This window comes from Pogonomyrmex barbatus, unplaced genomic scaffold (genome assembly GCF_055798465.1).
Source record: "Pogonomyrmex barbatus isolate J1 unplaced genomic scaffold, ASM5579846v1 scaffold15, whole genome shotgun sequence".
Lineage (NCBI taxonomy): Eukaryota > Metazoa > Arthropoda > Insecta > Hymenoptera > Formicidae > Pogonomyrmex > Pogonomyrmex barbatus.
The window spans coordinates 6,180,706-6,198,795 of NW_028297111.1; the positions used below are offsets into that span (position 1 = coordinate 6,180,706).

The 18,090-nt window shown below is 37.5% G+C and overlaps 1 protein-coding gene across 1 annotated transcript in view; it reads right to left on the reverse strand.

The window, feature by feature from the left end:
- The window catches only part of LOC105429929 (uncharacterized), a 38,762-nt gene extending 25,935 nt beyond the window's left edge, over window positions 1-12,827 (reverse strand). The window contains exon 1 of the mRNA XM_011643188.3: window positions 11,057-12,827. Coding sequence (XP_011641490.2) covers window positions 11,057-11,429 — 373 coding nt within the window. The 5' untranslated portion in view covers window positions 11,430-12,827. The remainder of the gene's footprint in view (window positions 1-11,056) is intronic.
- Window positions 12,828-18,090: the final 5,263 nt, after the last annotated feature.

Consider the following 18,090-nt stretch of genomic DNA (forward strand, 5'->3'; position numbering starts at 1 on the left):
GTCTCGTTTCCCTAATTGAGGATGGAAGCTTCCGAGTTCATCGACTACCAAATTCCGAAATTACAGTTGAAAACATACGTACTCGGTTCATCACGATATATATATATATATATATATATATATATATATTCGTACAAAACAACAAGAGTTCCAAAATCTCAGAATTTTTGTATAAAATCTTCAGTGTATAAGAGAAATATCTAAAACCTTACTTTTGTGACACTTTGTTACCTTATTTCTATTTAAATTCTATTTAAATTAAGTTGACTTAAATGTAATTTAATTTTCTTCAATGAACGACATTGTTGATAGTTAATAAATGATTCATATCACGCGAGATATATTATTATCATAAATAATAAGCCTTACTTCTTGGTGTCTCCATTTTAAAAACAAATTTCATTCTGCACTACAATTCATTCAATACATTCTGCAGAACAAAAGCGACATCAATAATGATATTACTTGTGCTTATGTATTGAAAATACGACAATCTGTCGCAAGCCATTGGCGTTAGTAAATTACTGAAGAAACATTAAACGAATTCGCATTACATCGTGCTGTTTAGCTACCTTGTTTCTCCACCTTGGTGGAGATCGCTTCACAAATCATCTGACTGTTTATGTTGCCCGAGTAAAGACATTAAGAGGGCCACGTGGTGTTGTGAGAAGGGTTAATTCCAAAGAATGAGATCGCTGAGGTAAAGAGCATTGTGGCTAATGTACAACGGACTAATAACGGAGATAATTTATTTGAAATAATTCTTGATGAGATATCTCATCGATACGCCATAATCCGCCGATGTTCGTTTATTTTTGTCGCGGCAGGTCGCCGTGATGAAAAATACGCCGGTTGATAAATACTCCCCTTTCCTCATAATTATGCGCAATCTCGCACTAGCGTCTTAATTTACGGCAAACAATCCGCTCACTTGTCATGACATTTCAGGGATTTGAAAAATCTCTCAAATTTAAGCCGTTGTATACTTAAAAAAATGTGAAATGTGAACAATGTGTTATAATACTTAAATAAAGAAACTTTGAACAATATAAAAATTACTTTTACCATAAAGACATAAAAAGCTTGTTTAAATGTTTATTAAATTAGGCAATAATCTATTCTCTTCAATGTACATACATCTTGACATTGTTATTATGATTGTACTTAGCGTTAATTTGTCAAGGTAATGCAGCTTCTACTATAATTTCTTTTTTCTTTCTTTTGTGAATTTCTTTAAATAATAATAACGCTTTACATATATTTATAAAGTAAGACTTATCCAAAATAAGAGTCGAACCGAAGTTCGTTTTAGTAATTTGTAGAAATCGCATTTATAAGACATTGAAACAAGCCAATTTGGGGCTAGGAAGCGAAATTGGCAAAGTAACTCAGAAAGTAATAAAAGGAAGATTCTTATCGTTAAAGACAATTAGCGGGGCATATAAATATGACGTATTTATAGTCTGTCAGCCGTATCTTCCCACTATATGCGTCCACTGCCCCGCCGCACCCCACCTATTCTCCATCATAACTCAAACTATTTAATTAATGTTTCCCTTCTCTCTCTCTCTCTCTCTCTCTCTCTCTCTCTCCCCCCCCCCCCTCTCTCTCTTTCTGGTCGCAGAAAAAATTGACGATAAGAAATTTCGCAGACACGATGCTTCGTAAACGCTATGGCTGCTTGGTTAACTTATAATCATGTGATTCTTCGCGGACGTGTAACGACAATACTAAAGATTATAAGATAGAAAGATCATGAAAATCCAAATCTAAGTGCACAAGCATTTAACTCTCTAATTATTGTTTTTATGAGCTGAATTATGTAATTCTATTTGTTATCATTTTATAAAGCAAATAGAAAAAATATATCTATCTATCTTCTGAATAATAAAAGAATCTAATATATATATATATATATATATACGAGGGCAGTTCAAAAAGTCCGTGCAAAGTCAGAAAGATAACATCACTGGTGTATCGAGGTTATTTTCAGTTAGTAGCATCTCGTGGAAAAACATACACCAAGTTTCAACCAGATTGATCTATTTCTCTGTACTTGGCGTTCGTCTAAATCGAGGAAGTCGAGTAATTTCTAAAAAATGGATGAAAGAGAATTTCGTGATCAAGCATTATTTTATGAAAGGCAAATCGCCTCAGTAGACTAAAAAAAAGCTTGATAAATATTATGATGAATCTGCACCTTTGATTAGAATAGTTTATAAATCGTTTCAAACGTTTCGGAATGGCCATATGAGCACAAGTGACGCTGAATGTTCTGGACGCTCTGTTGAAGCTATTACTTTAGAAATCATTGATAAAATCCATAATATGATAATGGATGATAGAAGAATCAAGGTGCATGAGATTGCTAGTGCTGTGGGCATCTCGAGTGTACATAATATTTTGCATCAACATTTGGGTATGAAAAAGTTATCTGCAAGATGGGTGCCGCGATTGCTCACAATTGATCAAAAACGAAATCGTGTGAAGTGTTCCAAGAAATGTTTGCAGCTGTTCCGGCGGAAATTTACAGGACTTTAGGCGTCGTTTCGTCACTGTGGACGAAACATGGACATACTACTACATGCCTGAGACCAAAGAACAGTCTAAACAATGGATTGCCAGCGGGGAATCTGCAAAGAAAGCGAACATCATTCCTCCGGTCGAGAAGATTATGGCGATTGTCTTTTGGGATTCGCAAGGAATCATATTCATCGACTATATTTAAAAGGGTAAAACTGTTACAGGTGAATATTATTCATTGTTATTGGACCATTTGAAAACCGAGCTGCAAGAAAACGTCCACGATTGAACCATAAGGAAGTCCTTTTCCATCACGACAACGCACCAGCTCACTCTTTCGGAATTGTGGCCGCAAAATTGATGGAATTACGGTTCCAACTCGTTCCGCATCTCCCCTATTCTCCAGATTTGGCTCCCTCGGATTATTACTTATTCTCCAATGCGAAGAAATGACTAGCGGGAAGGAGATTTCATTCAAACGGAAGAGGTGATTGCGGAAACGAATGCCTATTTTGCACAGTTGGATCAATCATATTATTCGGAAAGGATCAACAAACTGGAGCGTTGGACGAAGTGTATAAGTCTAAAAGGAGACTATATTGAAAAATAAAAAAGATTATCCCGAAAAATTAAGTAGTTTTCATTTCTGCGGACTTTTCAAACCACCCTCGTATATATATACAGGATGGACCATTTAAAGTGTGATGAATTTTTATCTCAGAAACAAAGCACTACAGAACAAAAGCGTTTAAACAAAAGTTATTTGGTTTCAAGGAGGACAATTGGAATTTCTATGTATAAGGATAAGAAATAACTTAAGAGTCTGAGAGTGTCTCAGTCTCAATAAAGGAGGATTCGAAGAATAATCAAAGCAATATCGAAAGTATTAACGAGAAAAAATCTGTGCAAAACAAATTGGAAGACTAAACTTGAAAACTAAGTTTCAGTGCCCGTATAAGGCGGATCTATTTAACGAATGACAGACCAGCCAAACATCACTTTGAGCATCTTCTTTAAATACTCTAAAAAACAAAAAAAAAACAAAAAAACAAAAAAAATAAAAAATAAAAAAATAAAACAAAACCAAAACAAAAGAGATCAAAGCCTATCACGTCTACATCGTTGATTCTGGGTAAGAACGAGTGATATATCATTTTGTTAAATATCTTCGAAAATAAGCTCCGGATAAAAAAAAGTATTCCTACAAAAGTTATTTTCTTTTCTACACAAAATAATACTGCGTGATAAAAACAAATCGTTTAAGAAATCAAAGTTGACCTTCAAATAACTTTGAAAACGTTAAAATGAATTAAAAATATTATCTTATGTCCCCCTTGAAACCAAATAACTTTTCTAAACGCTTTTGTTCTGTAGTGTTTTGTTTCTGAGATAAAAATTCGTCATGCTTTAAATGGTCCACCCTGTATATAAGTAATGTAAAATAATAAATTATATATATATATATATATATATGTGTATGTAAGCTCTACGCAACTTTTCATAAATTAGTAAAAATATAAACTTCAAAATTTACAAATCAAATTCTCATAATTTTTTTTTAAATTTTTAATATCCATTAATTTATAATATAATTATACAATAATTTAAAGGGGCAATTAAAAAATATAACGTACTATAACTAGAGAAACCAGATTATAAATTATGTTATATTCAATTGTAATATACCTGGCTATAGTAAACAGAATATTACTGATTGGCTACAGTCAATCCAAAAATAGAGATTCAATATTTTCAGTGATAGATGTAGAATTTAATGTAAACGTAACTGCGAAAAAATAAAATATTGTCACTTTAGGATTATTATCAAACTTATAACTTCGTACCTTTGCGAAAGTCTATCGGCGGAGATCGGTGAATTATATAGAGGATCCAGTATTTCAGCAAGCGATGCCCGGCGGCCGAAAGACGAGGACGATTCAATTTGTCGGTCGCGCCGCGCCGTGCGGAGTATTTCTGAGGGCCCGTGGCGATATTCACGACACGCAAGCCACGCTCGAAAATTAGCTCGTGACCAAGCGTTGGTAGCTCAGGCCGCGCGAGGGTGCGAAGAGCGAAGAGGGTGAGGACAAGGGGAAGGTAGCAGAGAAGCTGGGGGAGGGCAAAGGCAGCGCGGGAGAGAGTGCAGGAACGGGGAGGAAGAAAGAGAGGAGTTTTGAAAAGGGACTAACGACCGGCAGTTAACGGCGGCTCTGAAATTGCCGGTTGCCGGCGCATCTTCCACGGCCGACTCGGCCGGGAGAATTATTAAACTGTAGTTTAGTTTAAATTAAGTTATTACCCGGAGCCGCGCGCGCGTTTTGCCTGTCTGTTTTCTACGCGACTGTACGGTGATCCCGTGCGCTTCCCGCGAGCTTTCCTGCGTCTAGCGAGCTTTCTCGCGAGCTTCGTGAGCCCAGGGACCTCTGAGAGGAATTCCTCTAGTAATTCGCGTTCCCGCGCAGCGAATTTAAGCATTTCTTTATATATATAGTGACATATCTCAGTTAGTACGTAGAGATTTTTGAGAAAGTTCTGAAAAGTTTTTCGCGCGAGATGAGTGATAAAGAGATGAGTGTTAATTGCAAAAATATTTTTAGAAATTTTGAGAAAATCTCAGCTTATACGTCTACTGTGTTAATATTAAAATTACCGACGAGTTTAAATGTTCTCGATGGCGACTTTTATGAACGGACTGAATGATTTTCATTGTTTCAAGCGAGGCCGGTTATTATCGCGACTAATGAGCGGCTTCGTTAATGACGTGCACATTTGTCACTCGGCAAAATCTTCCAGATTACCCGCAATTTGCACTTCTCCCAGCGGCGATAACTTCAAGCGTGAAAAGCACGTAACCCGCGACTTTGAATTATCGCGTTAACAAACATGCGATGCAAATCGATGTGTGATACGATTTTATGCGCCGATTAAATTTATTATTATAATCGGACATATGCGTAAACGACGCGTTTATATTGTGCGAAGTAATAATGACAATGACGAATATTCGACACAATGGCGAATTGCAATACGTTTGTACAGCGTTTGTTGCGAAGACGATATCCTATAACACCATCCTGTATAATAACTCGGTAGTTATCAATTTTTCCAATCGCGTGTCGGTACTTGGAATAAATTCGCATCGTTATTGCAACGATAATCGCAACGCCGGTAACACTCTGATGTTACGATGTGTCGGGGTTCCGAGTGTTAATGCACGTCTATTTCTAAGTAATCATTTTTATAATCACGCGTTGGTGATCTTGCATAAAATTACACATCGTTATCACATGGTAGCGCAACGCTGGAATCATTTCAACGCCATAATTTACACAAGCGTTAAAACGCAATAGAATGTATAGTATGTCGATCATTTTTCATAATTAACCATTACTCTTCAAATAGAGGGATCTAGCATTTCGACAGTGGTTACGATATTAATCGTACGATTAATTTCTTATTATTATAAGCGCACGCTCAACCGAAATCAGATCGCGAATTCATCTCGTTATTATGATAAATAACAGCGATTTACGGAGTCAACATTAAGATGAGCGTTACACACTTCCAAGTCAACACCTCGCGGATTATTCCGCCATTTTTCCAGAGGGAGAGAGGGCGGGGCGGGAGGGGGGGGGGGAGAGCGATATCCGCGAGAAACCGCAGTACATCCAAGTGGTTTTGTGCGTTAAAGTGCCTTTAAACTTCCCCGTCTCTCGGCCAATTAAACTTTCTCTGCATAGCGCAGGATGTTGAAACGGAAATTGTATACCAGATCCATAAGACGAATTACTAGGACGCTTTGACTTTATGTCTTCAGTCAGTTTTCAATCTATTGTAAAATGTCCAATTGAACGCACCAATGTCTAATTACGAGAACTTCCATTTGTAAAGAATGACACGTACTCTCGCTTGCAACACATGTTCAGAATGGCGGATGCAGTCTCTGACGTCCTGCGCCATGGTTTGAATCAATTCTTCGATTTCCGGTATTTTGATTCTTTAATGCGAATTATTTTTTTCTAATCTGGTGAACTTTCTCCTCTTTATATCTTTTCCTTCTTTTCTTTTCGCTCCTTCTCCCCGCCCTTTCTTTTTCTTTCTCTTTCCTTGTGGAAACCGGTCGGCCTTTTTTGTCAATTGCCTTAATGCCTCCTCCTTTGGTCTAATCGTAAAATAATGACAGGATGCTACGACAACGCGACTACTTATAAAAGAAGCCCAGCTCGTTTAGTCTCACCTGCATCCCTCCGTTGCGCTAATCCTCCCCTCCCCCCAAATGTACTGCGTTTCTTTTGGTGATGGACACTATTATTTTGTTCGCTATAATCAACGGGGTAGTTTACGATTCTTCAAAGAGGGTGTTCACTATCTTTAAACAATTTTTCTTTAGACGGAACAGTTTCGGAAAGAATCAGTTTAATCGATCAATTTAAAAGGTTAAAACCCTACCCTAATGATATCGTTAAACACATGATACACGCCGATAGTCAGATAAACACGCATTATTGAATGAAAACTATTAATTTGAAAATATTACACCAACTACGTTTTAGTCCATAGAACATTTAATCTAATCCTTTCTCTAAGAGACCCATCGACGTGTAAAGAGCTATGTTTAAAAAAAGCACTATTTTCATTCAAACAAAAAACACAATTTAAACACCTGTTACGACGTACCAATGTGCACGGCGTACGACACTTGAAGCGGCGATTAAAATCCAATCATTCTAGAACTAATATCATCGTAATGTAATAAGTTATGATTCATAAATACTTCACACTTCGAGAGATCATAAGGAACTACCAATATAATTTATATATTTATGCATAACTCCTTTTTTACTTTGGCCCAACGTGAGATACGTCTATTTTAACTGCGTTTTATACAATATGATCTACGATCGTTAGATGCGATGTATAATCTGATAACGAAAGTAGGATATAACAAAAACATCGCTGTAAATTCATATCTCTTAAATATCAAGAAATAATACGAAAGTTATTGTTCTCGGCGCAAATCAGGCTTTCTGCCTGAAAGGTCATTAGGCAGGTTTGAAACAAGGTTCAATGCTCGCGCACTCGCGTTCTCTATCTCTCGCTGATTTGAATGGCGTAACTTTGCTTTTGAATAGTTTCGTATGCAATACAAATAAGAGCAAACAAGCATGAACTCAGATCTTAGACTGATGAATTTGTAATTTATAAATCCGTGAATGTGCGAACAAACCGAACAAGATTTGTTGACAGAGAAACATGATAAGTTTCATCAGATAATTATATAAAATAGTTGATTAGCCTAAATTAAAGAAAAAAAGAAATGAGAAATAAAATAAGAGACAGAAAATAAAGAAATAACCTAAACACAATTCGCACAATTTGCAGGATAGATTTTAATCCTGAATTGCGTCGAATGATTAATTGAGATTAATGTTCGGTATACCTGTTCTCCGTTCTCACTCGTTTCCCCCTCCGGCACGTCATTCTTGGATCATTCCTTCATTTTCAATCCGCATGAGAGAGGAACTCGCGCTTCAAAACTTTTTGTAAAGGAAAAGTCAATTTGCCGAAGAATGCGGGGAAAAGAAAATCAAAATTGTCCGATGTGAAACATCACGCAGAAACTGGCAAAACGATAACGGAGAACGGCATCACATTCCACTTCGCATGCCACTGACACCGGCCCGATCGTCGATGACGATATCGCTATCAGGTTAACACAGGTGAAGCGACATGTTTTAATCCAGCCGATCTAGTCCTGAATCTTAATTCACGACGACGACGGGTTTGCGCGGCATGTGGCGGCTTTGTGACTCGTTGGAAGCCGCCGCGAGCGCTGACGCCGACGGGACGCAATTTCGCGGCGACGCTAAGCGCTCGGCTTAACGATCGCTAGCGCTAACGTCGAAAAAGTTTAACGATCGTGTATAAAGACATACGCACGCGAATCCTCCATGGGCATTCCGCCGCTGAGCTAATTATGTAAACGAGAATTTTCGAAACCGAGGGGATCGAGAGAGAGAGAGAGAGAGAGAGAGAGAGAGAGAGAGAGAGAGAGAGAGAGAGAGAGAGGAAGAGATCGCGATTCCCTATACAAGAAGTCTATCGCTTGATGACATCGATTGACGATAAAATCGCAACGCGTCGCGAACATTTCATTAAAAATCGGTGTAATTAAATGGTTAAATTAAAAGTATAATGCGCTCGAGTGTGAAGGACGCGATTCGCGATATGGAATATGACCGATGCGATCTCGTTCACGTCGTTTTGGCGTCTGAATCAAGATTTTTCATTAGAAAAAGCAAGTCTATCTCACGATTGAAGAAAAGAAAAATGTAGACTTTTTGAAAGTTGCTTCTAAACGTGGTCACAAACGTTTCAGAAAATTGTGCAGAAATTTTAAAATTATAACTCTCACGTAAGGAAGCTGTAGCAATTAACAAATATGACATTTTAAATTTAGAGGTAATTTCTTAAAAGTTATGGAATTCTTTTACCTCTGAATATTTTCAAATGCATTTAATTTATACTACGTTACGGCACTTTTATGCATGCAAATTTTATCGTAGATTGCATTATTCGATATCTCATCTGCAAATGCTCAAAGTATGATTCCTTCGGATTTCTTTGACGGCCGATGATTTTTTTTCAATGGCATAAAAGTCATGCGAGTGATCGCGAGATTATTCGAGGCGAATCTAGGTTTAGGCGAAGCATATCAAAGCGAAGATATTAAATGCAAAAATAAGCTTGGCTGGACTACAACGTGACGCCATAAAGGGCGTTCGGCAGACGACGTTTCGATCAGAGCAAACTCGCAATTACGCGCGTTCCTATCGTTGCCAATAAAACTATTTATCATGGCAGAGAGGATAGGAACTTTCGTAAATCCCGAAATAACCGGCGGGTCGATCTGATACACGTTTTCGCGTGCACGGCTGACGTTCATGAACGAAATGCTTCTCCTCGACGTAGAAATTATTATGCAATTATAACGAATCTGACCGCCGCATACTTTTGCGGAACCGACAAAACCGCCGAGTGTATTACCCGATGCAACGTTTGCCGTTGTAGAAGAACTGTGAAAATTACTGAAAAAGAAAAACGAGCCGATAATAAGTAGAATTTTTCTGTAATCCGAACGAACGAAGACATAATTTATATTCCTCAAAAAATTGCATATAAGGATATGAAGCATTTTGGATATTGAATATTTATACAGTCATAAATCCTTCTCTCAAACGAATTTAAAGCTCGTCCGATACTCTTTCAATAAAAATGTTTCACTAATGTCAATGCAATTTGTTGAAAACAGTGTCATGATAAATTAAACTTTAGATTAAATTTCTAGATATCCTAATTAAAACTACTTTAATACAATCTTTTATTTTTTTTTTATCGAATAATACTTTCTTTTGAACAAAATATTTTTTTCAGAATTTGTATTTTATTTAATTCAAAATTATCAAAACTTTTCTAATTCCTAATCTTATCATATTATAGTGTCATTAATGAATACATGTTGATATTCCTACAACACAAAATTATGAAAGACTATTCTTTTTAATATATCTCATATGAAAAATACCAGAGATTGAAGAATTCTATAAAAGAAAACAAATTAGACAAAAGTGTTATATTAATTATTTGATAACTCGCATTATACAGATTTGGATTTTTCTTCATGAAAGAACCGGCAAAATTAACGCAAATTCGCAGAAACGCGTGATAAATTCATAGCGGCGGAAACAATCGAAAGGCAAAGGCAGGCGAATTAAGTGGCGCTCCCTTCAAAGCATAAACAAGTGTTAGGGACGTGAATGGGATCACGTAAAAAACAGATTTCCACCCTCGGCAACGCGGACGTTCTCGCGCACGAAATACGATTTCAGACGGGCGGTCGTCAGGAAGGGCGGGAAAAGGGGACAGGGACTAACGTCATAAGCGATCCCATGGGCTCGTCAGGAACGATCTTATGATTGACCGCGTTACGCCACTCCCTGAAGACCGTTTTTCAAAAGCTATTTCGGAAATTCCGCCGCCATCAACGCACTTCAACGAGAAACATCGTAAAGAGAAACACTTTAAACTATATTACTAATTCCAAGAAGCATTTATTATCTTAATTTATTTATCTTATCTACAATTTTTTTATAGCATGTATTTTTGAAAAGAAAAATGCCGTAAAGAATATCGTATTCATTCTTTATAAAAATCAAGCAAATCTTTGTTTAAAAGTTTTTAAAAAAACCTTGTAAAAAATTAAAACTTCTATTAGACAACGCGAAGTCACAAATCGGGACATAATACGTCTTTAAGATGTCTTTAAAATATGTCTTACGGTCCGATTTTGAATTTTGTGTTGTCTGGAATATTTTAATCATTTGTATTATCTTATAGAAAATTATAAACAAAAATAATATAAAATAAAGAAGTAATAGAAATAATCAAATTATTACAATCATGTTACTTTTAGAAAGAAACCATATTAATTTCAAGTTTTTCAACTTTGTGCAATTGTTAGAATTTTGCTTACCTTTCTTTTCATCCTCCTCCTCTCCGTGATCAGCAGCATGATGCAGATGATGTACGGTGGGATGATGACCAGTAATCGCTGGTACCAAAGAATGATTGCTCAATGTCGGATGTGGGTGATGCGGATGATGATGACTGAGGAATCTGACAGCCGCGGCAGCGGCCTGGTGCTGGGCCTGCATACTTTGCTGGACCTGGCTCTGCACCTGACCCAAAACTGGATGATGCGGCGGCCATCCTGCCAAGTGAAACGGAAACACAGGCGTCGTCCTTTGAAACAATCTGGTCGGGGCCAACAAGGATCCTCCGGAGGCGCTGGAGCCGCTGCCGGGTGGCAACGGAAAGGACAGACCGCCTCCAGGCTCCAGGACCATCTTTGGTACCAACTCGCCGGTGTTGGTCTCTCCCACGGAGAGTGATCAATCCGCTCGCATCAATCCTCGAGATCAGCGAAACGCGAAATTACCAAGAGAAAAAGGAATCACTTGATCACTGGCACATTGAAATCATGTGTCTGTCAAGGATGCGAGAGATACAGGATGTCTGACGCCGTTAGATATTTCCAGTCAACGTACGTTTACGTCTTCCATTTCAGGTTTTTTGGAACATTTTTTCAGGGTTTTTGGAACACTGAGCAAGTCTATAAATCATCATTCCCTATATGTGCCACTCGTTTGTGATGATCATTAAGATGCTTGTGAAAACATCGATCTCGTTGTTTCAAACGGGTCTTTACATCTCTCATTCTGAGTCTTTTAGATCATTACACATATCCATCTCAAACGCCGATCTTCTCGAGCGATGATTTTAAACAACGATGATTCTGAACACAATCCAAGATTGTTGTTATTGTCTTCCCAACGTCAGTATCTTATATATCCTTGATGTTTTGTGACGTTTTTGAGATTTACACATCAATCTTGCGGTCCAAAATGTCAGTAACAATATTTTACATATTTTATAATTTTTTATATACTAAGCTGTTTGTCGAATAGATAAAATTTCACCAGCCGTCGGCCAATTTAATAATGTTTTCGCAGCTTTTAAATAGCCTTTCTATCTAAGTTCAACCAATATCACAATTCAGGATGTAATGTCTCGATTATATATCCATAATCAACGACCCCAAATATCGATTTCACCATGTACGAATGTAACAAATCTTTCACTTGTCAAACTTGTTCAAACTTGTTCAATCAAAGTTTGACAATCTTCAACAATAACAATCTTTTTGCAAAAGTCCATCATAGTCTCTGATCCGTGATATCACTGGGAGTCTCACGATCCACGAAAACGAGCTTTTCGATGTATTCCAATATTCAATGCACGCTGCGATTGAATCACCGAATTACGCACATTTACGACACTTTCTCAATCACAACACGTCACCGGAGAAATTTCCGGATTCTCGCGATCCTCGGGTACATGCGCGTGACAGGCGGGTCTCCGTGATTTCCTTGGTAGCAAGGACCTGCTAGTATTAAAAGCACTACGGCATGAGCCAACGGCACAATACTATCTGCCCAGAGACTCGAGTCAACGACTCCCCTCTGTCCGCAGAACTGAAACTAGTTTCAGGATCCGCCCAAAGGTACCTGATTGGCTGAGCCCGTGGCAAACTCGTGGGTTACACGGAATATTGGACCAATGCGGACGCGGGAATTATACGGACGGTGCCGCCTGCCGGACGCTTTTTTCATCCTGGAATTGAATCGACGCCTGCTTGTGGTATTTGGTGGGAGCGAATCAATTGGTGGCTGCCCTGAAACAGGCCGCAAGATGGCTCCTCCCTTCCCATAGCCGCTACGAGATACTCTTGCCGATCTCATCGGCCAAAGCACTTGGATTCGAACAGAGTTGAATTCGTCGTAATGGACAAGCAATATATATATATATATCAGTGAATTGTGCGATTGTTTATTTCCCAACATTCTTGTCTCGCTTTTGTCCATCTTTTTCCAAATAATAGTTTTCGAAATGCTTATTTTGAATCTTTGGCTTACAGACGCAAAATAATTTAAATTTTATTTACCTAATTCAAAATTGCGTTCAATATCAGTTAGAGAAACATATGCAAATTAATTTAGCACCAAAAATATATCAAAGAAAAGGTAATTCAATTTATATAAAAAATAAATATTTTATTTCTTAATTATTATTATTAATATAAATGCCTTTTGTCACATCCTTACATTAAAAAATTTTGAAATTCTTGATGTCTGATATCACAGATGATATTCCATATGGAATATCTTATTGATAAAATTAATAAAATAGAATATCCTTCTCGGATCTCGAGTGGACGGATGAGCTCGCGAGGAAGACACCCCCACGATCACATACCACCACTCCCGTGGTCCGCAATCCCCACTCCGAGAGCTCTTCCACCCCTCCAACCCCCGAGGGCGCGATCCTCTTTTAATAAAAGGAGCTCGGAGGCGTTAAGTAATTACATCTATTCTCTGCTGGGGAGGAAATTACCTGCGCTGGGTCGGTGTGGGAAAAATTGGGAAATTAAAATTAACCCCCACCCCAGCTAAACCGCGCGCGCTTGCTCGCCTGTTCTGCCCCCTTTCTCGGATTGCGCGCTCGACCGGAACACTTCGTTCTCGAATTTAGGAGGAGCCGGCGGCCATTACCGCTTACGTAATCTTTTTTTGCACAGTGACGGCGGCAGCTTGTTAGCGAAGTTATTTAGCACGCGATTCGCCCCCCTCCCGTTCGTCGACGAGAACCGAGAGAGCCAACTCATCTATCATCTCTGGATATTGTTGCCGGAGTAACACTAATAAAGGACAATACATTTTAACGCTTATTGTTTTATATCTAAATAAAATTTAAGTATTCTTCTAACTTTGACAGTTAATTTCTAATCTATCCAATAATTATTAAAGTCTTTTATAGTATGTTTTGTTGATATTTTCTGATTTAAAATATATTTATTGATCGATAAAACGCATTACATAATTACCTTTTGTAGCTTTATTTAATCGCATCAATGAGATAAAGCTAAACCATTTTTGATAACATTATTTCATAGGAACTTTTCTTTGTCATATATAATAATTACAATAATATATTTGAATTTTTTCTTTCCAATATCATTCGTACGAAAAATATATGATAATTAATTCTTTATTTAACTTTTGTTACTTTTGTTAGTTGATTTTCAAGAACACTACTGTACTGTAACGATAAATAATAATATTTTAATAATGGTGACCAAGTTGGTGCAAAATTTAAATTATATTCGGAATGTACAAACTTTCCAAATTAAGAGTATAATTTACATTTTAAAAATTATAACTTTTCCGTATCGGTAAGTAATGAAATTACTTACCGATTAACAACGAGAAATCCCAAACTTGTTTGTGCTGACGAGAAAAACGGAAAGGAGTTGAAAGAGATGAAGTAAAACCATGAAAAATTGATCGGGCATGATATTTCATGTTTAGGTGCATCTTGGTGAAGGAACCAGAACACGCGCGGGTCATACATCAAATACCCGAAGGATCCACGCGCGCGCGCGACTGTGCTTTAATATAAAACTTAAATAACGACACACACAAGAGGACGAGGATGCCATGACGAAAATGGCGAATAATCTTATGAATAAGTTCTTTAGCTAGGTTCAACCACGAATACCAAAGCCGCACGAAAATCTGCACCATTAAGTTTTGCGGTGTATCTTGAATCGATGTAAGCCAGATGATTTCATAAATTTATATCTTCAACAGCTAAGATTCTGAAAAAATCGAAATAAAGTTTTGTCAATGTTTATAATTTTATATATTCATAAATTTTATTTAAATAAGTATATACTTTAAGAAATAACGATTTTATACTAACAATAAGTTTAAATTTTAAATTTATCTATCTACCTCATTAATATTTAATATGATTCTATTTTCTTGATTTTAGCATCAAGTAAATACTGCCATATAAAACAAATTGGATTTTGTGCCAATTCCTTGTTGCCTCATAACGAATCGTCATAACTACACTCCGTACTTACTTTATCGTTGATAACTGAAAGAGAAGGGCAAAAAGAGAAAAAAGAAAGAAAGAAAAGAGAAAGAGAGTTCGTCTTTAATCAAGGTCAAATCCTCATTTGGCACGTTCTCGCTCACGCCATCAAATATAATCATCAGAAAGCGCACCATCTTTTTTCCCTCCTCTGCTTTAGGACTCTTGCCCCCTCTCCTTGCTCCGCAGAAATCAGCTCCCTTCCTTCAGACTCGTTCTCACTCTTTCGAATTGAATCTCTCCGAAAGAGAGGAGAGGGTGAGAAGACGAAGGAGAGGGTTGCCTTGGCAACGACAGAGGGTTTCTCGATGTGGTTGCCGAGGCAACCTGTAACTAGCGACCCCTAAATATGCGCCAGAAACCGCAGAGAAGAGAGGAGGGATTGAAGGAAAAGAGAGACATTTAATAATCGAGTTAAATGAAAGCTTTCCTGAAAAGAAATAACGATGTAAATGAAATTGGAGCAAGAAGTGAAGGAGGATGATTTTATAATTTGCGTTTTGGAAAATATAGCTTGTAAATGGATTATATAATTTTGTGTTTAAAACGATCCTGCAATACGTATGTAAAACTTGTTCATATATACATGAAAATTCTTTCTGCAAATTAGTTTTCTCACATATATATTCAGACCTGACAAAATTTAATTTTTAAGCTTGATAAAAAAATAACAATAGTATAATATTATATAATTAATATATTTTTATACGAAATTCGCGTTTTTATTTTCTATTAGTTGTCCAATTAACTGAAAGTTCCATTTAACAGTTCTAATTAACTGAAAGTTTTATGTTAAAAATATGTCAACTCCAGAATATTTAATTCTAGCAATTGATAAAGCACGAATAATTTCCTCGGAAACATATAATTCGGAAGAGTTAATTTCAAAGCGACGCGCTATTACATAAAAGTCAGCCTTTTGCCAGAAATTAGGCTGACACTCGTCTCGAGAGACTCGAGCGTACATAATGCGGACGCGGAAAGGAAGGAGCGAAGAGGAAAGCGGCGGGATCCTAATTTACACCGTCGCCGCATCCTCGAAGCCCTTTCCGGCCCAAACGGAACTTTGCCGGCGATTAAAACGCTTTAGTAATTAACTGGGTCTCCTCACCTTCCGCGGGCAGTAGTTATCACCGCCATGCCAGGAGCACTCCGAAACTCCGTTTTCTTCTTCCTCCCTTCCAGCCTCTTGCTTGTTTGCATTATTTAACTCTCTCACCGCGGAAAGTGGTACTTTTTAGCGAACAATTGTCAACGAAGAATGTAAATCGACGCGTTACAAAAAAAAAATATATATATATATGTATATATACATAAAATATAGAGAGACGCGTAAAAACATAATATGCATAATATGCATAATCGCGCGCTTTGATGATAAAAAGAAGAACAAGCGAGATATCGTCGATGCGACTACATTAAATGGAAATATTTAGAGATTATCAGTCGCGCGGATCAGTCAACTTGAAATTTGTTAGAACTGAACTTACACTGGATGGAGAAAAAATTTGATAGAGTAAATTTATATGAAGTAAACTCCACTATCTAATTAGTTTACGAGAAAAAAACTGCGCAAACTGTCTTATTTAATTTCGCCGCGTTTTTCCCTCCTTCGAGTTCACCGTCCGCCACTTTCCATATTTTTCCGCATTAAATGTCGGCCCTTTTCAACAGATGATGCTGTAAACTGCGCACGTCAGCTTCATCTCCATCTAATCCTGTTTGGTTTTCATCGATAAACGCCAACCCTTCTCTTTACGCCAGCCTTCTCCCTCCAACGCGAGACGTCCTCCCTTCCTCTTTTCTCCTCTTCACTCCAGACGCGTCCCCTTCCATCCCTCTTTACTTTTCCTGCTTTTCGCACGCGCACACTTACTTTATTCGCCGAGTACTCGGCGGAGTAGAGTTGTGCGATAAAGTCTCGAAGTAATTAGCTCGATGTTTACACAGTTTAACGTTTCTCTCGTATCTACGGCTTTACTTCTACGCACAGCATCTCAATTAACTTATGGCGTACTTAATTAGCCGGGCCAGCACGCCGCGTCGCGACTCGCAAAGCACTTTCAAATCGATCTTGTCGGTTTTGTCGATCACTCTTTCTCAGTAATAACGATCGAGACATTGCACGTCTTTATCGTTCTCTCGTTCTACCAGAAAAAAAAATCGCAAAACGCGCGCTCTATATTATTCTGAACAGCCACATTTTTTAGAAGAACACCCTATTAATCTAATTAATCACTTAGCGCCAGTAGCGCAATTTCAAAATATAGATTAACTCTCGCTCGCTCCGATTAACCGCTTCATATAACTGAATTAAATGATATCGCATATTTTTTCGCGATGTGTCTTGATCGTAAAACGTGAATGAAAATGTAATGGCTAAGAAAAGTTATAAAATTATTATTATTTATATTGTTACTTATATGTATTCAATTTTTGACATGAACGTTTGGTAAACCTGCGATACGGCAAATGTCGGCTCCGACGTCGACAAATTGAAACTTTAACGTTATCGACATCCGGCCGACTCTTCGCTCATTTAACGTTGCGTAACCTCGATGATATTTCTGGGATCAATGGATCAAGTCAGCTCCATCGATCTTACGAATTGAAATTTCTCAATGCAACGCTTCTCTCGACGCGACTCCGTGCTATATCGAATGACGTCCGCGAGGCTTTATCGCCTCTCGCGATTGCAGCTGTCGATTTTCTTTCGTCGCACGGCAAAAAGAGAATGGGGTGAATGAATTAGATGATAACCAGGCTTTTGCCCTTCGTTTTCATTTTTCCTTATATAAAAAGCAATGAATTCTAGGAAATTATAGAAATAATGAAAATAAAAGTACAATTAATATTATTATCTTACTTACACAGTGTGTGATAGAAGTACATCAAAATGTTATTTAATTAATTTCACGCTCTTAACAATTTTCAAGTATAAAATAGATAATAAAAACCTATAATTCGAAATAGGATTATTTAATAAAAAAAGTAATATAGATGAAAGTG